We start from the raw sequence: 24403 nt of genomic DNA, 5'->3' as shown, positions 1-24403 counted from the left end.
ACAACCAAGCAGAAAATGACCAATTCTCTTCTAGGTATTTTTTGATGAAATCTAGAATGTCCTTCTCCAGCCATAGACCTTCAAGTTCTAGAAGGTGCAAGCTCTACATTTGTGACTATTCTTGACATGTGTATTTAAAGAAATTAAATGAGTGAACAAGCCATGGTATTATAATCTCTGTGTGTGTATGTATGTGTATAATTTCACTTCTGACCCCAGTAACTATTTTAGGCATCCTCCAAAAGTAAAGTAAGAAATATGTTAAAATATGAATGTTTTGAATACAGTTTTCCTCCTATTGCTAGAAATGGTAGTGATTAGCAAATTTTTCTTTAGAAAAAATTTTCTTATAGTCATACTATTAGTAAAATTATTACTGTGTGTCCCAGGAGCAGATGCCCTGTCACTTAGGTATTAAATTGTACCTGTAACTCACTTTTATTCTTGCCTTTGCTACAATTACTTGTGCTGTCACTTTAGTTTATCTTTAACAAATGGGTAGAATTAGTTCAGTAGTAGTTGAATATTTCATAAAACTCTTTGAATAGTAATTTTTAAATGCATCACTTTATACAGCAGAAGTATAGAGCAAAAAGGAATCATCATGGTAGTTTCCTTAGAGTAAATGATATACATCAATAACAAATAAAATGCAGAATAACTGTTGCTTAAATTTATCATTAGAAGTTGGCACAGATTATCATCTAACAAACACCATCCATAATTTATTGTTTGCAGCACAATTTTGCAACAAAAGTGGAAACTGATGACCTATAAGAGTACTTACAACATCTTTGTCCAGTGCTAGCGATGGTTGCAAAGTATTCCCAGTCAATTATCAGCAAATGTCACCTAGAAACAGACTAAACAGTCAGTGGTATAACTAACATGAGATTCATGGTCCATGTGTGTGGAGGGCTCTGAATATAGCATGGTTGTTCAGAATATAGCATCGTGTTTCAAAGCCTCTCCTCTCATTTCCAGAAGTTAATTAAGTTAAAGTACATCAACATCTAATTTTGAAGAGTACAGATACAAATTTTTGTTAAATGTCAGTCATTAGAGTTGAATAACTATACAAATTCAGTGAGTTCCAGTGGAGTGGTAATTGGCTCTCTGAGTGGGAGAAGTAGCTCAGAAACTCAAATGTAAGAAAATTAATCACAAATCTAGAGATGAATAATCTGAGACAAGTAGATGCCATCTGTAACTCAAAGATAGAGTAGTGATCTGTAAAAGAGAAAAAATGAAAACATATTCAGCTTTCCAGAGCATGAAGTTTATTCCATTGGAATACAAATGGTACAAATTAACTCCCCTAACCCTCCACATCCCTAAAGCAAATATAGCAAATGAAATATAAAAACAAGATTATCTGGAAACTTCACAGATCTACCCTTGAATCCTTTCCCTATCTCTCATGAACTGTGCCACACTGAGCAAGTCTCTTATTCTTTCTACTTAAGTTCCTCATGTTATAAAATGGATGAAATAAACCTGAGACCTTGCTATGAGGATAATGTATGTCAATTGTCTGACATGTACATAGCAGCCACTGTATAAATAATGACTATAACAAATACTAATTTTTTAAGTCTAAACATGCTCTTTATATAAAATATATATATTTTAAAAAAGGTCTAGGCTTTGCCACCTAAAAGAACATAAGTCTATAATGAACTCTTTATTAAAAAAGTAAATTATTATATATAATTATCTAGCAATTTAATTTTATTTGTCTTTGCTTTAATGAGATTAGTAGATTTATTTACATGATGAGAACTCACAAAAAATTATTATCTTTCACTGGAAAAGTTCACCTTTCCTTCAGTAATGACCTTGTCTTCCCATGGCTGTGGATATAACATATATTCTAAGTGCCATTCTCCTTTTATGTTATACCTTAATAATCAGAAACAAGAGAATACAAAAATAAAAGCAATTTGATATCATCTTTCTTCACATGGAGTGCACTTTCCTTCCTTTAACTTTGTTTTCACTTGAAAATAGTTAGTAATCGTGTTTCTCTTCTCTCCCAATAACCAAGGTCTCTCCAGGACCTTTCCAAGCAAACAGACATCCCTTATGGCACAGTCCTGGACTCTGCAGTGTATGAGCATGTCCGCATGAAGGGAATGAATCCTTTTGAAAGGGACAGCATGTATTCTCAAATGTGGCGGATGATCAACCGAAGCAATGGATCAGAGAACAATGTGCTAGAGTCTCAAGCAGGCATTCAAAAGGTATGGCCGTCATTCTTCATTAGTAGCCTAAATGTGTTTCTGATAGTGGAATTGCTAACTTGAGACTGATTTCTTTCTTTTTTTCTTTAACTCTGATATCGAATTTTCTGCTAAAATTTACCTTCTGTTGATTTGCACAAGATTTTGAGGCAATTCAGTGCACCAGCAAGGGAATGCAGACTCCTCTGTGGTGTGCCTAAATCAGTTTCCAGTGAAATTCTAAAGCTAAAAAACGGATATAGTTCAGAACAGAGCCTAAGATTTATGCACAAGAAAAAAAAGGGCTTATATAAATCCCATTTCAAATACATTCAGGTTAGCCATTCCTTCCAATAATCAGGGTATTTTCTATTCCATGTGTTTTACCATAAAAACCGTGCTTTGCTTATAATTATGTGAAGTTATCTGTGAGTAAAAGTGTTCCTTGTCAACAACTGTTCCTACAAATGTCTTCTTATATTTCTTAAGTGAACATCTTTATCCATATGTTATTTTTTATGTATTCATTATCTAGAAGTTACTTTATTTCAGAAAGGCTTAGAAAGTGGTTTTCTGTGTGGAAAACATGAAGCTAGTTTTATTTTGGAACATGGTTTTTAAACATTTATACAAAAACAATTCCTTCTTCCTCAGACTCTACAAATTTATATAAGAGAAATAAATGATTTTCTTAAAATTATATCCAGTGGTGAGTGCAATGAAAACCACAATGATTGATTGATACTCAAAAAATAATTATAGAATGAATTGATTAATTTCAAAATAGCAGCAATGGCAGTATATACTTTTTGTCTGTAAGCTTCTAAACAGAGTAATCTGGATACCAAATTCTTAGTTTCTTGTTCAAAAGAATATTTTCATAATTATAAAAAAAAAGTTAACCACAGGTTCTAGCATTTTCTCTACCTTTTCATGCTATATCCTCTGTCTTCTGTTATTGCTGTAGTCCCAAGAGTCAGCCGAGAAGTTGTTACATTCATTACATTGGTATTATTTTAAAAGTTGATGATGCAGATATAAACCTCTTTTCAAGTAATAATGATGCTTTCAAGGAATTGAATATCCTCTAAATTTTACAAATGAGCTCTTACTCCTTCTACCTTTTGTGATCCTAGTTTCCAAGAGCCCAGGTGCTGATCCTAAATTTTTTTGTTATTGTTTTTTCCAAGAGACCCATAGGCTTTCAACATTGTCTACTCTAGTTAGTAGAGATTTGGGGGTGGCAAAGGAGAGTGTGGGGTCAATGGACATAAATGTTGTCTGGGGCAAAATAGGAAGGTAAATATTTTAGTATTTACTAAATACTCAAAGGATATAAATGAATTTGAGCCTCAGAATAAATATACTAAATGGTTTTGGTAGAATATTTTCCTTTGCACTATTGTTAAAAATAATTTTGTTTCCTTGAGGATAAGTATAAATTGAAATTCATAGTTTATATTTCTGTTCAATTTTATAAATAATTTTTATTTTATAAGATTTATTTCAGTTGTGTTTTATTTTTATTTTTATTTTTTCATTATGATTACTGAAGTGGCATTGGTTTACAACATTGTATATGCTTTAGGGGTATTAGCTTCACACATCTACAAATGTAAGGTTTTGCACAATTCCCACAGCCAACCTCCAACAATCTTCCATCACAGTCCATTGCAACTCAATGATCTTTTCAATTTTAGAAGTAAAAGATCCCCATGTCATACAACCTCTTTCTGCATTGTCATTTCAGAGTGGGTTCATTTTCTTTTTTCCAAGCAGATTTACCATTACCAGCAGATTATTTTAAAAACCTTTATTTGACTCATTCATTCATTCCGTATTTGCTAAGTACCAATTAAGTACCAGGCACTGATCTAGGTACTGAAGATAAACTCAACCACTTAGATATGATCATTGGAATCATATACTTGAATCTATAAATGCATATATGCATCTAGTGAGAGAGCTAGGAAGTAAAACTAAAATACATAATCAAACAAAATAATTTTAATTTTAACACATACCATGAAAAACAAATAGGGTGGTATAGTAGAAGTTGAAAAGGGAATCTTGTTGAGTAAAAATGATCAGATACACCTGAGAAGGTAAAATATTAGCACATCATAGGAAAAGCCTGACGACATATTCAGAAACTGAAAAAATCAACATAAATGTGTCACTTTGAATGAGAGAAAATGGAATGATATTAGTAGACAGGGGAGAGATCATGTCTGTGGGAATTTGAAATTTATTTCAATGACAAAAAATTCTACAATAACAGGGAAACATCATAATTCATTTTTTACCTCTTAAGACCTCGATAGCTGATGCATGAATAAGGTGTAAGTGTATGCAAAGAGTGAAAATAACTCTGGTCTTAGAGACAAACTATCTGGTTTTCTTTGCTGATTCTTCTAGTTGGTAGCGACATAAATTTAGAGAGTGACTTGGCGTCTCTACAGCTCACTTTGCTTCTCTGTGAAATTATCTAAGTGTTTGAATTAACAGCTGGTCTTTGCAGGCACAGTCACCTGAGGCTGAAAAAAATCATTTTTTAAGTAAAATATGTAAATATGACTAAAATCACTTGAACTCATAATTTTCGTGATGATAGGAATCCCTATATCATGTATTTGCCATTGTTACATATGTGTGCACATGTGTATGTGTGCACAAACATCCATAAGCAGCATGATTAGAACCATAACCTAAAAGATGATCATGAAGACCACTTGAATGAATAGATATGTGAGAGATTTGTAACTACAAAGCTTTATTATTAAATGTTTTCTCATATTAACTTAAAATTGTGCCATAATAAAAAAGATAATGAAATAAAATGTAGAAAACAATTTCTATTCCCTGGTTGTCTGCTGGTATAGAGGGCTTAGAGATTAAAATTGCAAATCAAGTTACCAAGTATTTTATTACACTGTATTTGTTCAGTGTTCTCACTTATGAATGGAGTGGTGAAAAGTGTCTTTCGGAATTTATAATGGAAGATATTAAAGTGAACTTTGCTTGTAGTCTGTATTTCATTCAACCAAATGTTTGAAAAATGATTATACAGAGAAGAGCTAATTAATAAAATGGATATCAGTTCAGTTTGCAAGGTTGTAGCCAGTTTCTATTAAAACACAAAACAACCAACAAACAGCAACTTGCTCACCTACTGTAGCTCATTGGGTGTTCATGAAATTGAGAACTATTAGATGAGAATGTGGCCTTGGTTCTTCCTCAAGTAGCTAGTCTTGCACAAGGCACATAGAAGCTGTTATTCTCTGCCATTATTTTCTGCCATTTGGTTTTTAATTTGTGCAGGTAAGCAAAACCTCAGAGATCTTTGAGGTCAATATTCCACAAAAGGTCAAGCTTGTTCTATAGTATCTTTGACAAGAATTCATATGTATAGTAACTGCCCTCCAGTAAAACCTGTGTCACTTTGAAAAATAAGTCTCACAATCTAATTATAACTTTAAGTAGATTCCATTAATGTCCCGGGTTGTGTTTCTTCTTAATTGAGCTGAGTTACTAGTCCCATTAAGTTTCTCTACTTGAGAAGACATCCAGATTCCTCCTACCATCTTCATCCCGTTCTTATCAAAGAAATTTGTATAAATGAGGATTACTTAAATGAGTTCTGACTTGCTATTCTTAGGACACATTTACCTGTACCAAACTAGCCAGAGTTAACTGGAACAAATTTGTTTCTGCCACCCCCCGCCCTTGCCCAGAAAGAGTGTGATTTAAGGAATATGAATAAATAGTTTATGCCTTCTTTCAACAATTATTTATTGAACACTTTCTATGTATTATTCAGTATTTTAGCTGTTGGAGTGAATAGAAATAAAAGCAAAATGTCTTCATGGGGTTTGCATTCTAATAGGAAAGAAAGACAATCAGTAAATAAAATACATTGTATTTAAGTAGTGATAAATGTTAAGGGCAAAATGGAGTGGGAGAAGAAGCAGGGAACCTGAAAAAGATGGTCTGCTTTTTTAAGGTAAGTTGTCAGGGACTACTTCACTAAGAAAGAGAAACTGGAGTAAAGACTCGATGCAGGTAGGAGAGAAGGAAGGAGAAGAGGGACGGGGAGAGGGATATTCTATATGAAGTACTTCCAGACAAAGGATTCGTCAGTGTGGAAGCATGTCGTGCTGTTCTGACTATGAGGAAGGCAAGGTAATTGCCAATATAAGGGACAATACCAGAAGTGTACCAAGATCACAGAGGGAGAGGGCAAGGTGTTGAGGGGATAGTTTATCATACGGCTCTTGTTATGTACAGTACAGTTTCGCAAACTGGTGCACCAGCATCACATGAGGGCATTTCAGGAATTCAGACTCCTAGACTACACCTCAGCCTTTCTGAATGTAAAACTCATTCTAAGGAGATCCTCACACCATCCATAAAAAGGCAGGAGCACTGAATAGGATATTGTAAGACACCTTTTACTCTGTGCGAGACATGAAATTTAGGAAGGTTTTGAACAGAAGAATAATGTGACATAATTCATATTTTGGCTATCATATGCTTTCTGTATTGAAAAAAAAATCAACTGGAAGTGGCAATGTGAAAACAGGGTGAAGTAATCAGGCAGGCTTAATAATGAATCAGCAACACTCTGAAGTGACACCATTGAAAACCGATACCTAATAGAACCTAAATCCTTCTTGGGACAGTATGACTTTAAACACTTAATAGCATTAGCACATTGATGGTATTTAATCTGTCATATTATTGTATAATAGACTTGGACATAAAACAGAGAATTTCTGAGAAGACTGAGAAACTTCTAGGTCACAGTAATGACTGAGTAGGAATGAAGAATCTGTGTGTAGCACTGAAACAGATTTTTCTGACTACTAGGAAGCAATGTTTGTTTCTTGATAACCTACTCTAACTCAGGTGGTAAAGATCAAATTACCCTAAAACCTCTTCCTCAGAAAATTAAAGAAAAATTAGAATTGATTGTAGAACACCTGACCTAGCTAGAGTGTCCAATGCTAAGTAAGTAACTAATACTTCAGACTACAAGGGTCAAGGGGATGTAAATTGTGATGGATACTATGGCAATAGAAAGTGAGTGGTGGGCCCTCCCTTGTGGTACAAGGAGTTAAGTTGCAGCACTATGAAGCTATGGCAGCTACTGCAGCATGAGCTCAGTCCCCAGCCAGGGAGCTAACACACATTGTGCAGCAGACCTCTCCTGACTCACCTGATGCTCCTCTCAGCAGTGTATTTCATTCAGTCTGCTTGTTCTGTTCCCTGCTCTGTCTCTGGTGAATCCTCTCATCCCCACATCCCTGGCCTGTATCCCAGTTCTTGTATGCATAAAAAAAATATATATTTAAAGAAGAAAAAAAAAGTGAGTGTTGTTATTGGAAGCAGAATTCAATCAGAAAAAATATCAATATTTAAAGCTTTTAACACACTTAAGTCCTAGAACAGTATGGTACAAGGGAGACTGACAAGGTCAAGGTGGAATATCATGCTACTGGGCTCCAGGACCCAACTAATACTAGCTGGAAAAATGAATATTGAAATGAATGCTAAGACAAAAAGACTGGTCATAACAAGTGGCCATTACCAAGGAATTTGGAGAATTAGGGCAGAAATACAAATACCACACACTATGAAATGTTTAGGTAAGCCTGCCTATTTAAAAAAAGAAGTGTAAATTGAAACTGGCATTTACCTATTCAATCAACACATATTCAGTGACCATCTATTATTTACCAGATACTCTTGTGGACTTTGTGGGGCATAACAGAATAAGCAAAGTCCCTTCCCAAAAGAGATTTTATTGTAGTAGAGAAATAGCAATATGTAAATACCTAAATGTGTGCTATAAATAAAAACTGGAAGGATCAAGATGAAAAGGATCAGAATCAGGGAGTGATTGGATCATCTCAGTAATGTGATCTCTGTAAGAGTGACTTTTGGGTAGAGACCTACAAGAGGACACCATGTGAGCCGTGAAGATAGTGGGGAGAAAGGAGAACAGAAAGTGCTCAAAGCAGAAGGAACACTTAATGGCAAACTTTCTGAGGCAGCGACTTACTTGGAATGATGGATAGGAATGTCAAGAGAACATTCAATGTGAGTAAAGTGGGGTACGTACAGGGAAGAAGGGGTGACAGGGCAGAGGGTCAAGAGATGAGTGAAAGTTAGGTAGGAGGGGGCTTTCCCTAGTGGCACAGCAGTTGAGCACTGGGCTGCGAAGCTGCCCGCAGCTTCTGCAGTGCCAGTTCAATCCCTGGCCGCTGACGAGGGTCCCACAGGGCACGACAGACCTCTCCTGCGAAGCCCGCTGCTCCCCTCAGCAGTGTATTTCATCAGTCTGCCTGTTCTGTTCCCCGCTCTGGCTCTGGTGAATATTTCACCCTCCCGCACTTCTGACTCTATCCAGTGCTTGTATAAATAAATAAATCTTAAAAAAAAGAAAGAAAGAAAGAAAGAAAGAAAGAAAGAAAGAAAGAAAGAAAGAAAGAAAGAAAGAAAGAAAGAAAGAAAGAAAGAAAGAAAGAAAGAAAGAAAGAAAGAAAGAAAGAAAGTTAGGTAGTAGGGATGCCATTAAAAATTGATTTGATGGGTGGGCCCCACCAAAGTTCCAGATATATCTTATTGGGAAATGGAATGTATCTAAAGATCTTAAATCCTTCAGGTCATTCTGATTCACAGTAACAAATTGAGAATCACTTATATAATCTGTGATCCATTCATATAACTTTAGACTTTTCTCTGAGATGGGAAACTGTAGGGGAATTATGAGTAGAAGAGTTACCTACTTTTTAAAGCTCCTCTCCAGATGCTGGGCAGGAAGTAGGGACATGGGGTTCAATGCTGGTAGCAGGGAGAACGGTGAGGAGTCCACTGCAATAATCCAAATGATGATAGTCGATGAACCAAGCGGTTATGGTGGCAGTAGTGAGAAGTGATTTAATTGAATGTATTTAGAAAGTATATCTGATAAGATTTTTCTAAAAGTTTGAATACAGGTTATGAAAAATAGGAACTAAAGATGAATCCAATCTCTTTGGCCTAAGTAGTTACAAGATGGAAATTGCAATTTATGGAGAATGAGAAAACTCTGGGAAGAGTAGATTTTGAGAAGTCAGATGAGAATATGATGTAGATTGATAATTAATGATTGATTTGGTAATCTGTAGTCACTGCTGATCTTGATAAGAATTGATCTGGTAGAATGAAGGAGAAAAAAATTAGAATTAGATTGGAGAGAAAATATGAGAAAGGTGGAGATAAGAAAAATAGGAAACATTTTAAAGGATCTTTGCTGAAAGAAAACACTGAGTAATGGGAGTGCCTCCTGGAGTGGAATATGAGGTTGGTGGAAGAAGACATAAAATTTCTGGAAGATACACAGCTCCAGAGACAGGAGGCATAACTAGCAACTTGGATCTTTCGTGATGATGGGTACTTAGGGGTCTAGGGCAAATATTGGCTTTAGATTTTAGACAAACTTCTTGGTAAATTGTTGAATTTGAGGTGGGATAGAGGAAGTGAACATGCTACAGAAATACATTGACAATGTTTGGGTAGAGGTCAGTCTAAGAACAGCCTTACTGGCAACCGAGAGATGTGAAGCCATTGTTTCAGCTAAATGAATCTGGAAACAATACCAACTAAAGCGTACACTAGAATTAAAGATGAAGTGAGAAGCAATTTATATCAAAAAAAAGGCTACTAGTAAAAAAAAATTAGTACCATCCCATTTTACATATAGCAATTCTTGATCTTATGTACTACAATGCATGAACCACTCTTGTTCCATCCCCTTTCCTCCTGGAGCTCTTTGGCGTCATTTGGCTTTAAGTAAAACACCTACTTAGACAACAGTTCAAGAGCCGATCACAGAGGGTGAGAGGTTACTTGAATTTCAATGACTTGGCAATATACTGACAAGGTACATGACCTTAAAATTGGGGTTAGTTTCTTATTAAAGCTATGAATAATCAGACTGAGCACTCCTTGGGGGGGATACAAGACAAAATACCAACCAGCCTTTGGTCTATGAAAATGTGTGAGTGGGCCACCCAGGTGGTGGAAGGGGTTTAGATGCAACCTATGATGCTTACTGCAGCCATTGTGGCATGAGTTCCATCCCCAGCCAGGGAACTGACCCACATGGTACAGCAGGCCTTTCCTGACTCACCCGCTGCTGACTCCAGTCAGCAGTGTATTTCAGTCAATCTGTCTGTTCTGTTCCCCACTCTGTCTCTGGTGACTCCTCTCAACCCCCACACCTCTGGCCTGTGCCCCTGTTCTTGTATGCATAAATAAATAAATATTAAAAAAAAAAAGAAAAGAAAATGTCACGAGTACTGGACTTGCCATACCAATGGGATTGGATTTGCCCTTTTGCCAAATCATTAGCACTTCACCCTGACTTGGTGCTTATATACCCTCAGCATATTTTCTGCTTTCCAGGAATTGGAGATATAGGTCTGTTTCAGTTATCACATAGTGAAAGAAGAGTATTAACCCAGTGAGAGAATGCAAAATGTAGACATCATTTCAAGAGGCCTACCAATGCATTTTATGGATTTTTTATTAATGCTTTAAATTTATTGAGACCTCCCTGGTGGAACAAGGGGTTAAACATATCACTGTGAAGTGATCCACAGCCACTGCAGCACAAGTTCGATCCCCCACCAGGGAGGTGACCCACATGGCACAGCAGACTTCTCCTGACTCACCCATTGCTGCCCTCAGCAGTGCATTGCAGTCAGTCAGCCTATTCTGTTCCCCACTCTGTCCTTTGTGAATCCTCCCACTCCTGCATCTCTGGCCTGCACCCCAGCTCTTGTATGCATAAGTAAATAAATCTTTAAAAAAAACTTTAAATTTATTTCTAATAATCCCTAATTCATGCTTGAAATCAAAATTAGTCTTAGATATTTTCTCAAACATATATGCTTCTTAGGTGGTAATAAAGAATTTAACCTGAGTTAGAATATGTAATGTCTCAATAGCGCAAAAAGCAAACTATAAAGATTTTTTTCTAGGGACCTCCCCTGGTGGCGCAGCGGTTGAGTGCTGGGCTGCAAGGCTGCCTGAGCCTCTGCAGTGCTGGTTCAGTCCCTGGCCGCTGGCGAGGGTCCCACATGGCACGTGGACCTCTCCGGCCGCACCCGCTTCTCCCCTCAGCAGTGTATTTTGTCAGTCTGCCTGTTCTGCTCCCCGCTCTGGCTCTGGTGAATTCTCTCACCCTCCCACATCTCTGGCCTGTACCCCATTCTTGTATAAATAAATAAATAAATCTTAAAAAAAAAAGATTTTTTTTTCTAGATGCCCATAAAAATTACATCTACAGGGCATCCCCAGTGGCGCAGCAGGTTGAGTGCAGTTTTGTGAAGCTGTCCACAGCCTCTGCAGCGCGGTTTGATTCCTGGCCCACCAGGGAGAAACCCACATGGCGCTGCAGACCTCTCCTGTTTTGCCCACTGCTGCTCCCCTCAGCAGTGTATTTTGGTCATCTGCCTGTTCTGCTCCCCGCTGTGTCTCTGGTGAATCCTCTCACCCTCCCGCATCTCTGGCCTGTACCCCATTCTTGCATAAATAAATAAATCTTTAAAAATCAATCTTTTTAAAAAATTACATCTACATAACAATTTATAAATGAAAGTGAAAATAGTGAAATATATATATATATAAATGACACTACTAATCCACCATTAACAGATCATGTACTTTTAAAATTACTTTTTTAAAGATAGTGATTTAATCCATGATCAAAGCCAGACCTGCTCCAATTCTTTTTTTAATTAGCTACATTCATTTCCAATTCACCTATTTATACATTAATTTCTTTAATCAACAAACATTTATTCAGTGGCTGCTGAGTACCACAAATTGTTAGGCACAGAGGATGCAGAGATTGGTTAATGCAAAAGGGGCAGAAAAACACAGAATAGTAGCTAACCCACAGAGACGTATGCCAGATACCAGAACACAGAGAGGACGAGACTAGCACAGCCTCAGACATGAGGCTAGTTCAGTAAAGCTTTCCCAGAGGAAGTCATGTTAAAACTTAGAATAAGTAGAATTTAATTAAGTAAAAAAGAGATAGGAATAATAGAAGAGGGAGGAGACAGCCTGAACAAAAGCATGGAGATGAGCAGAACATAGTCTGTGCAGGTAACAAACAGCAAATTGCATTTAGATACAAGGTGTTTGCAGTAGTCAATTTTTTTTTCTGAAGAAATAAGACCAATAGACTCATATATATTCTATTATATATTGCATATATATTATGTTAGTATATACATATATAAATATATACACATGTAGTCTGTATTTTATATATATATACACATATCTGAATACATGGATATATGTGTGAGCGTATGTATAGGTATATTACATATATATGAAACTGGATTATTAGAAGGATTTAGCTCATATAATTTTGGAGACTGAAAAGTCCTACATTGCCGCCTGGCAAGGGAGCAGAGCAGAATGAGGAAAAGATTACTCAAAGTCCATGTGAAGCAATGAGACGCCTAGTGGGGCTACACTGAAAATAATGTGCAGCCCTGATCCAAAGGCAGTCTCATATTTATTACTACTGAGTACAAAGGTGGAGCAAGCATGTAGGGAGTATAGATGCATTGGTGATTGGATCAGAGGTGAAACTAGGGTGGAATGACCAGGGGCTATTGCCTGGGACATTCCAATTATTCCTGCCAGTCTAAGCATATTATCTCTATTCTAATAACCTACCTGCTGTTTTCAGCAGATGCTGGTTTCGCAGTGTGTTCATACCAGGACTTTTGCCCCTGGTGAGAGAACCCTGCACAACCCTACACCTAGCTGACAAGCAGGCACTCTGGGCATTAAGATAATATCCCCTAGAATAAGGAGAGCTGGGGATTCCACACCTCAATCTGCTGTCTATAAACTGGATATCAGGAAAGCAAATGCTTGGGTGGGATGGGGAGAGGTGAGGGAGGAGGTAATTTAAACTTTCTCCATCTTTTCACTCTCCACAAATTAGATAAATGCCACCCACATTAGAAAGGGCAATCTCCTTTATTTAATCACCAATTAAATACTAATCTCTTCTAGAAACACAATCACAGACACAACCAGAAGTAACATTTAACCAGCTATCTAGACATCCCATAGACCAGTCATGTTGACACATAAATTAGCCATCACAGCACTACAGTACAGCAAAGGGGGTGGGAGGTGCAGTCCATGCCAACAGATCATGGAGGCATCAGACTCCCAGACTTCAAACTATACTACAAAGCCATAATCATCAAAACTGCATGGTATTGGAACAAGAACAGACATACAGACCAATGGAATCGAATAGAAAATCCAGAAATAAACCCACAGATTTATGGTCAACTAATCTTTGACAAAGGAGCAAAGAATATGCATTGGAGCAAAGAAAGTTTGTTCAATAAATGGTGCTGGGAAAACTGGGTCGCTACATGCAAAAGAATGAAGCTTGACCACCACCTCACACCATACACAAAAATCAACTCAAAATGGATTAAAGAACTAGACATAAGACCTGAAACCATAAAATATATAGAAGGAAATATAGGCGAAACACTACGTGATTTGCACATCAAAGACATCTTTACAGACACATCACCCAAAGCAGTGATAGTGAAGGCAAAGATAAACAGCTGGGACTACATCAAATTGAAGAGCTTTTGCACAGCAAAAGAGACAATAACAAAAACAAAGAGAAACCCCACCAACTGGGAGAACATTTTTGCACCCAACACTAATGATAAAGGACTGATCACAAAAATCTGCAAAGAGCTGATGAGACTCAACAACAACAAAGAAAATAATCCAGTCAAAAAATGGGCAGAAGAGCTTAAAAGAAACTTCTCTGAAGAGGAAATGCAAATGGCCAACAGGCATATGAAAAAATGTTCAACATCACTTGTCATCAGGGAAATGCAAATCAAAACTACCATGAGATACCATCTTACACCAGTGAGAATGGCACATATTAAAAAAACTAGCAACAACAAATGTTGGCGAGGGTGTGGAGAAAAAGGAACTCTTCTGCACTGTTGGTGGGAGTGTAAACTGGTCCAACCACTGTGGAAAGCTGTGTGGAGATTTCTGGACCTACTAAACATAGAGCTTCCATATGATCCAGCAATTCCACTCCTAGGTATTTACCCAAAGGACACAGAAACATCAATTCCAAAGAACACCTGCACCCCTATGTTTATAGCAGCACTGTTTACAATAGCTAAGCTTTGGAAACAACCCAAATGCCCAAAAATAGATGACTGGATCAAGAAGATGTGGTACATATATACCATGGAATATTACTCAGCATTCAAAAAAGATAAACACATGCAATTTGCTGCAACATGGATGGCGCTGGAAGGGATCATGCTCAGCGAAATAAGCCAAAAAGAAAAAGAAAAATACCGGATGGTCTCACTCATAGCAGGAATCTAGAAAACTTAAATAAGGGACCAGGAAAATGAATAACTATAAGAAAGTGAAAATCAAAATCAACAAAAAACTATGAACCAGAGACACTTTTAGGGGGGCAGGGGCGGGAGGGTAGGGATTGGGGTCAGAATGGGGGGCTGCAATTGTATGGGGAATATAACAATAAAATTTATAAAAAAAAATAAATAAATAAATAAATAAATAAATAAAAAAAAAAAAAAAAAAAAAACAAAGATGCCTACTGGGCTACGTGTCACCTGAACTTGCTAACTGGATATTTAGTGTGTGGTTTAAATGAGTAAGCAAAAAAAGTATAAAAAGAATAAACAAAAATATTTGAATGGAATTTTTTGGATTAGAAAAAAGGTACAGTCACTTTAGACTTCAGTTTTCTTCCTTAGCTTTAAAATTGTGGAAGTAAAATAGATGAATTCTGACAATATTTCTAATGCTCAATTGGTCTTAGGGCTTGAATTTTAAATTGTTTAATAGCTTTTTGAGAGAAGTATGCCTCCCAGGACCCTAGTAGGAACTCAAAACCTCAGTCATCAGTCCTGGTCTAATTTATATCCTTGTGCTCAAGCCAAACCAGTCTATATAGAAACTCCAACTTTATTGTTAGAATAAATACAGTTGTATAAAATGAATGAATAAGCATATATTTGTTCTACATTTTCCTCATTATAGTCACAAATTTCTTTTTTTTTTTTAGTCACAAATTTCTTTATCCAACAAATATATTAAATGGTAATTGTTTCAGTTTAACTCAGAGTCCTGCTGCACCACTTTCTTGCCTGAAGTAAACATAATTAAATGTTTTACACTTTTTATTTTTTTCTTATTTCCCAAAATGATGAAGGGAAATTATGTTATTTTATTTTTTTGATTGTGAATAAGTTAACATTTTTTTTCAGATGGGTATTGGTTTTGTACATCATTTATGAATTGCTAAATTATTTCTTTTGCTCCTTTTTCTATTGATTTTATCATCAATTTTATGTCTCTTTAAAAATATAGTAATAGGGGCCTCCCTGGTGAGCGCTGGGTTGCGAAGCTGCCCGCAGCCTCCGCAGTACCGGTTCGATCCCCGGCTGCTCCCCGGCCACCAGAGAAGGGACCCACATGGCGCACAAACCTCTCCTGCCGCCCGCTGCTCCCCTCAGCAGCGTGCTTTGGTCCTTCTGCCTGCTCTGCTTCCCGCTCTGGCTCTGGTGAATTCTCTCACCCTCCTGCGCTTCTGACTGTACCCAGTGCTTGTATAAATTTAAATAAATAAATAAATAAATAAATAAATAAATAAATAAAGCACAAATGTTTAAAAAATAAATAAATAAAATAAAATTCCTTAAAAAAATATAGTATTAATACTTAATCCTTTATGTTACCATACCTATAAAACAAGATAACTTTATTCCCATCCACATGTGCATTTATACATCAGTCAAGGAGAGAGCAAACAGTGTGGTCAGGTCAGAATATACATATACATGCCCAAGTGTATACTTTATGTAAGTCATTTATTTAGAGGCTGAGAGCATTGCTTTCACAAAGCAATATTTAATTTGCAAAAAAAAAAAAAATTGAAACGCTAAATGGTTTCGTAAATATGCTGCTAAGCTGTCCAATGTTATCTTGCTTTTTATTCCTTAAGAATATTGCTATCTGGGCCTCCCTGGTGGCGCAGCAGGTTGAGCACAGCGCTGTGAAGCTGTCCACAGCCTCTGCAGCATGAGTTCAATTCCCGGCCGGCCAGGGAGATACCCACATGGCGCAGAAGACCTCTTCTGTCTCACTTGCTGCTCCCCTCAGCAGTGTATTTCAGTAGATCTTCCTGTTCTGCTCCCCTCTCTGTCTCTGGTGAATTCTCTCAACCTCCCATGGCGCCTCTGGCCTGTACTCCAGTTTTTGTATAAATAAAATAAATCTTTTTTTTATAAAAAAATGAATATTGCTATCTAAGAATTCTGTAAAAGTTAGTTCCCTGAAAAATGATGTTTATAAATTCTTCAAAATATTTCTAACAGAATTTTTTCTTTCTATTTTTATTGTGATAACATTTGTTCAAAATTGTATATGATTTAGAAGTACAGGATCACAATCTTCACCTGTGTGTTACCATATACTGCTACCACCAAGATACCCACTGTGCTCTGCCATAGTCCACTGTGCCTCCTCAGCACATTCTCTTCCCTCCCCCTCTGGTAGATTTAATACTACAGTCAGATTTCTGGAGTTTGTTATTGGTTTGCTTTTATTTTATCTTCTGTTTTGTTCTCCACACTCAACATATTAGTGCTATCATACAGTGTTTATCTTTCTTATCCTGAGTTATCTTGCTTAATATAGGCCTCTACATTCATATTATTATGAAAGTTAAGAAATTATTTTTTAATAGCCAAATAGTACTCCATTGTGTATATATGCTACATCATCCTAATCCACTCATCTGTCATTGTACACTGGTTGTTTCCATAGCTTAGCTAATGCAAATAGTGCTTCTGTGAACTTAGGAGTGCATATATCAGTTCTATATGTGTTTTTACATTCTTAGGGTAGGTACCTAGGAGCAGGATTGCTGGATCATATCAGTGCCCTCTATTGTTTTCAAATTTTGAGAAATCTCCATTATTATACAGTGTAAATGATTCCTTTACTCTTCGTCCTCAACAACAATAATTGTTGTTTTTCTTTTTTTTTTTTAATGGCTCATTTTCATAGGTGTGTGGTGGTCTGATTATAGTTTTCATTTGCATTTCCCAGACTATAAGTGATCATTATTTTTTTTTTCCATGTGCCTGTTGTCCATTTAGATGCCTTTTTTTTTTTTGAGAAATGTCTATTTAGCACTTCTGCTCATTTTTGATTGGTTTATATGTTTTATTTTTGTCAAGTTGTATGAGTTTTTGTAAATCTTGGATATCAGCACCTGTCACATGTAGGTGTGATGGTATATTCAGCAGGGTATATTTCTCTTTAGTGACAGTTTCCTTAACTGTGCAGAAACCTTTTTAGTTTGATGTAGCCCCAATTGTTTCTATTATATTTTATTTTTTTAAAGATTTATTTATTTATTTATTTTTACAAGAACTGGGGTACAGGCAGGATTCACCAGAGACAGAGCGGGGAACAGAACAGGCAGACTGCCGAAATACACTGCTGAGGGGAGCAGCAGGCGAGACAGGGGAAGTCTGCTGCGCCATGTGGGATCCTTGCTGGCTGGCCAGGGTCGAACCAGTGCTGCAGAGTTTGTGGACAGCTTCATAGCACAGCGCTCAACCACCTGCACCACCAGGGGAGGCCCTATATTATATTTTATTTTTAATGATTTTGGAGTTAAGTTCACAAAAGCATCATTGAAGTCTGTAGCGTTGAATGTTTTACCTATGTGTTCTTTTATTTATTTTATGGTTTAAAGTCTTATATGAAAGCCTTTATCCACTTTGACTTGATTTTTGTGTGTGGTATGTGATAGTGGTTTAGTTTCTTTCTTTTATATATAATTGTCCTATTTTCTCAACATAATGTATTAAAGAGGTATTTGCTTATCCAGCATATACCCTTGGTTCCTTTGTCACATAATCACTTGTTTATATAGGTGTGGGTTTATTTCTGGACTCTCAAGTCTATTCCACAGGGCTGTGTGTCTATATGTGTTCTGGCACCACACTGTTTTGATTATTATAGCTTTTTTAGTATAATTTGGAATCTGGAAGTGAGGCACCAGTATTCTTCCTCTTTTTTGTCATTATTTCTTTGGCTATTTGGGATCATTTGTGTTTCTATATGAATTTCAATACTGTTTGTTCTACTTCTTGAAGAAAAGCTTTTAAAGTTTTGAAAGAGACTGCATTGAACCTGAATTCAGTAGTGTTTATTCTACTCCTTAAAGGAAGGTCTTTAAAGTTTTGAAAGAGAACTTGTATATTGCTATGAGATGACTTTTTTTGTTTTTTTACTTTTATTTTTAATTTCTTTTTCAATCAGTTTTTTTTAATTTTTTAATATTTTATTTTATATAATTCTTACATCATTTTTCATTTTTGCACAATGCATGCATTTTCATTTTGGTTATATTCCCCATACAATTGCACATCCCCCCTTATTTTGACCCTAGTCCTTCCTCTCCCCACCCTTCTCCCCAACCCCCGGTAGTGTGTCTCTGGTTTATAGTTGCTTGTTGATTTTGAATTTTACTTTGTATTAATTAGTCTTTTTCCTGGTCCCTTATTTAGGTTTTCTAAATTCGATGGCTATTTTAAAAATGTTAATGCTTTCAACCCATGAACCAGGAATATCTTTCCATTTCTTTGTTTTCTATTCTGTTTCATGTAACAATGCCTTATTGTTTTCTTTGTATAGGTCCTTAACCCTACTTTGTTATGTTTACTTCTAAGTATTTAATTATTTTCAATGTGGCTGTAAATGGAATTGCTTTCTTGATTTCTTTCTTGTCTATCTCATTGTTTGCTTTAAAAATTCAACTTATTTTGCACACTTACTTTTTAAAATAATTTATTTATATTTATATATATATTGCATCATTGTCCATCTTTTTTTTTTAAATGTTTGCTTTATTTTCTCAGGTGTAGTCCCATAAAATTTTCATCACCAATTCACCTGTGCATCATTACCATAATCCCTTGTGATTTTGTAACCTGCCTAAACTGATTATTATTTCAATTAGTGTTTTAGTGAAGACTTTTGGGATTTCTATATATATTGCTATATCATCAGCAAATAGTTTTACTTTTTTATTTTCAAAAACACAGTCCAAAAGATTAATAAAACCATTCTTTGAAAACATAGATAAAATAGAAAAAACTCCTGCTTGGCTCACAAAGAAAAAATGCTAATAAATTGAATCATATATCAAAGTTGAAAAGTTAAAGCAGACATCACAGAAATTCATAAGATCATAAGACATTTTTACAAACATTTGTATGCTAGTAAGCTGACTAATCTAGAAGAAATAGACAAAGTCTTAGAAATATACAACCATCCAAGACTAAATCAAGAAAAAAAAATAAAAACCTGAACTTACCAAGTGAGTAAATTGAAAAACATTAATATAACATCCTCCTCCCCCCTCCAAAAAATGTCCAGGACCAGTTTCACTAGTGAGTGCTGCCAAACCTGCTGAGATAAGCTGATGCCTATCCTTCTCAAACTCTTCCAAAAATTGAGAAAGAGGGAATATTTGCAAACACATTTTATGATACCAATATTATTCTTATATCAAAACCAGACAAAGACAACACAAGAAAATGAAAAATATAGACCAATTTCCCTGATGGACATAGATGAAAGAATCCTCAACAAAATCTTAGGAAATAAAATTTACAATCAAAAAGATCATACACCAAGATCAAGTAGGAATTATTACAATGACTCAAGGATAGTTCAACATTCTAAAATCAATCAGTGGATTTACTACATCAACAGATAAAAATCACATAATCATGGCAACATATACCAAGAAAGTACTTGAAAATATTTAACATCCACTTATGATCACTCAAAACTGGTAATCAGTGGATCATACCTCACATAATAAAAGCCATATATGATAAACCCCAATTGACATAACTCCCAATGGTGATAAACTGAAAGTTATTCCAGTAAGGGCTGTTATAAGACAAATATGTCCACTCCTACCACTACTATTGATCACAGACAATATTGGAAATTATAGCTAGAGAAATTGGCAAGAGAAAGATACGAGGAATCCTATGGGCATTGTCGAAAATATTGGGCTTTCATGCTTATGTATCTATTTCCATCATACTAAATTGTAGACTTTTAACACACATTATGAATTTTTAGTTACTTATGAAGCTCTTTTTTTCACAGTAGAGAAAATGTTTTGTATACACTACATGGGGCTATGGCCCTAGTTTCCCTTCATATCTTCAAAGGATCCTATATCTTTTCACACTCTGATTTGTGTGTTCACTTTTCTGTAATTTTCTTCTTCTTAACTGCTGAATTGAAATTCTTCTGTCAAGTATATGAATGCTATGATTAGTAGTGCATTCTCTGCTTTTACATTTATCAGATTATTTGTCATTTTAGTCACTAAAGTTTCTGATTACAAAATCCTCCTTTCTGGTTAAATTGCCATAACTCCATTATTTTCCTTATATTAATTCAATATATTTTGCAAATGCCCCTTTGGGCTCTGCCAAGTGGCACCAATTCATCCTGGAACATAATAAAATAAATAAAATATCTACTACTGCTATGACAGTATTTGGGACAATAAAGATATAACAACATAAATCTATATCTATGTTTGGTAGAAAATCACTATCTTTTCAATTTTCCCTTTATTTCTTCTATTGCATATAATAAAAAATACTGAAATCTGTAAGTACAAAATAGGTTTTAAACAATGCCATATGTAAATCCAGAGCTTCCTTTTTTTATGTCATTACATCTTGGTATGTTATATAATCTGAATATATCACATTAATAGTTCCCATATTTAACATTCAACATATAAATTTTCTATGAAAATTAAAATTATATTTATTTAATTGATAAAATATACTTAACAAAATTTATCATCTTAACCATCATTAAGGTACAGTTTAGTGACATGATATTCATTCACATTCTCATATCGCTGTACAATAATCACCATCATCCATCTCTAGAGCTCCTCTCTCTTGCAAAACTAAAATTCCTTGCCTATTAACCAAAACTGCCCATTCTTTCCTCCCCAACCCATGAAAACCACCATTATGCTTTCTGTCTTTATGAATTTAACTATTTTATGTACCTTACATCATTGGAATCATACCGATTTGTGTGTGTGTGTGTGACTGGCCTATTTTATGTAGCATAATGTCATCAGTTTCCCCTGATGTATATGTGTCAGAATTTCCTTTTTTGGGGCTAAACAATTTTATGGTATATATACTACACTTTGCTTATACATTTGTTAATCAGTAGGCACTTTGCATATGCCTTTGGCTACTGCAAATAATACCACAATGAATATGCTTTTAAAAATATATTTAAGTCCTGATTTTAATTTTTTTTAGGGATATATATATGTGGAAGTAGAAATACTAGATTATTTAGTAATTTTTTAAAAATAATTTGAAGAACCACATGCTCTTTTCCATGGAGGCTGTACTATTTTACATCCCCACTTATAATATACAAAGATTCAAATTTCTCCACATCCTTACCATCACTCATTCTGACACTTCCTGATTAGGGCCCATCCTAATGAGTGTGAGAGGGGACACATACTTTTAGTGAAATAAATCAGAAGGAGAAAGGCAAAAAAAAAATACTGGATAATTTCACTCAAATGTGAAATAAAAAGAAACAAAACAAAGGAACAAACAGACAAAACCAAAACAAGGTCTAGAAATGTAACTACAGAATTGAAGCTGCTAGAGGGGAAAGGTGGAAGTGGGAAATAAAAATGGGCAGAGACCCAGTGGTCTATGATGGAAGATTATGGGTGCTTCTGTGGTGAGTGTACAGTGGTAACATATACCTGAAGACATGTGAACCAATATCCTAAATCATATACGGTGTTGGAAAACATACAGTGTTACCTCAATTAAAATAAATATTACAAATAAATAAATAAAGTGAAGCTTTATTCAATACCAACCTCTTTTTTAAAGATTTATTTTATTTATTTATGCATACAAGAGCTGGGGTGTAAGCCAGAGGTGTGGGGTGGAGGGAGGTGGTCGAGAGGATTCACCAGAGATAGAGTGGGGAGCAGAACAGGCAGATCTACTTAAATACACTGCTGAGGGGAGCAGCAGGTGGGACATGAGAGGTCTGCTGCGCCATGTGGGTCAGCTCCCTGGCCACCGGCAGCCTCATAGTGTTGAGACTCAACTCTTTATGCCACCAGGGAGGCCCCTCAATACAAGCTTTTTAAAAGGCACAATTTTTGCTAGGAAACTTGAATCAAGATAACACCATCATTTATTCCAATTGAAATAGATGGGACTGGTAGTCATAAAAGGTCCAGCATTTCTATGATGTGGGACTCCATTCAGTGAAAAAAAAAAAAGGCTCACCCAATAGTGATTCTCAAATGCTAAAAGAACTGATGATCTGACCAGTTGCCTCTCTCAAGAAAGGCAAATCAGAATAAGGGAAGAGTCCTGTATGATTCAACAAGGGAAAAGCATGTCCATGTTAATATGACATTCCCAGTTGACAAATTTAAGATTCTAAGTTCTTCCCAAAGCTCATTAAAATTCACATCACAAATAAATAATAAATAAAATCCACATCACAATTTGAACAGTTCTAAAACTTCAGAAGGTATTAGGAATTACCATGAGGGATTACACAAAATGCTTATCCCTAAACTCCAAACACATGATTCATTGGCTCTGTGGTAAGACATCAAGGATTAAATTTTTAACAAACAACCCAGGTGTTTCTGAGGAAAACTGTTCAAATATTATCTTCTGAGAATCATCCTTCTGGATGTTATTTAAATGTGCTTGTCCTAAGCCAGTGATCCCCAAATGTGATCCCTAGACCAGCAATGTCAAACCACCCAGGAACTGTGAGAAATGCAAATTTTAGAGTATACGCCAGAACTATCTGATTAGAGACTTCTGGATGGGCCTGGGAAATTGTGAGTCAAGCTTTTAGATGATTCTGATACAACTGGAGTCTGAGAACCAATGGCCTAGGCTAGTTTAGTCCAAGCCAGTCAAAGGCCTTATGTATTACTTGCAAGTAATATAATTTTTTATCATCTTAATTGATTCATAATTTTGTTGAATGTAATTCTTTATATGCAATTAATCAGAAAGTAGAGAGTAAGTGAGGAACACATCACCTAGAAAACGTTTCTTCTTTTCGTGACAAAATTTATGTTTTAGGAACAAAACAACACTTAGCTGCTTGCTACACATCACTACCTGGAGGCCCTGTCTGTGCCCCTGCCAGCCCTATGTCTAACATTGAACAAATTATCCTTCTTTGCAGGTTGATGCTTATCTTATTGCGTCATTCCTGTTAAAAGTAACAATACCCTCCCTGTCATCTAGGCTGGAAACTAAGGAGTTATTTTCATTGCTTTCATTTTTCTTACTAGAGCCAATTAATAGCTTTGACGATCAATCTTGCCTCTGCAGCACTGTCCCATTTATCCCCTCCTTTCTACTCATGCTTCTAATTTTGTAATTCATGTCAGTATTAGTATCCTTCTTAACTATAGAAATAATTAAATGATAGGTCTCCTCCCACCAATTAATCTTCCCCCAGAATAGTTCTGATATAGAGATATATCTTTGCTCAAAACCCTTTCAGAGTTCTATTTTATCTCAAGTGTAATTTGTTTATCCCAGCATTTAAACGTCTCTACAATTTTTCAGTATTCTTCCTTTCAGTCTCCATTTATTCATTCATTATTTTCTTTCAAATAATATTTATTGAACACCTATTCTGTGCTAAGCGTTCCTCAAGTTATATTCTTTTCTCTTTCACATGACTTATAGTCTTCTTAAGCTAAGTTATTGGTTTTCTTTTTTACTCCTCAATATTCCCATATGTTGTTTCTTTCCCTCCATCAGGAATAAACTCTTCACACTGCTTTCTTTCTTTGTCCTGTGGCTATTCATTTTTCAAGTCTATCTCAGTTCTTCCTTGCAATGAAGGCTTCTCTAGTTCTCTTACCTAAATTATGTTCTTCCTTATTAAACACTCATAATAATTTAACCTGT

The 24403-nt window shown here is 35.8% G+C and overlaps 1 protein-coding gene across 3 annotated transcripts in view; it reads left to right on the top strand.

Annotated features, from left to right (window-relative positions):
* The window catches only part of GRID2 (glutamate ionotropic receptor delta type subunit 2), a gene marked incomplete at its 3' end in the record, with an annotated part of 1748121 nt that overhangs the window by 1428969 nt on the left and 294749 nt on the right, over window positions 1-24403 (top strand). For all 3 annotated transcript variants that reach the window (XM_084234293.1, XM_084234294.1, XM_084234292.1), the window contains one exon: window positions 2048-2243. In XM_084234293.1, the coding sequence (XP_084090419.1) occupies window positions 2048-2243 (196 nt within the window). The remainder of the gene's footprint in view (window positions 1-2047; window positions 2244-24403) is intronic.

The sequence above is a fragment of the Talpa europaea genome, assembly GCF_964194135.1.
Source record: "Talpa europaea genome assembly, chromosome: 5".
Taxonomy (NCBI): domain Eukaryota; kingdom Metazoa; phylum Chordata; class Mammalia; order Eulipotyphla; family Talpidae; genus Talpa; species Talpa europaea.
Note: the sequence above shows the minus strand (reverse complement) of the source record. Positions and strands in the feature narration are given on the sequence as shown.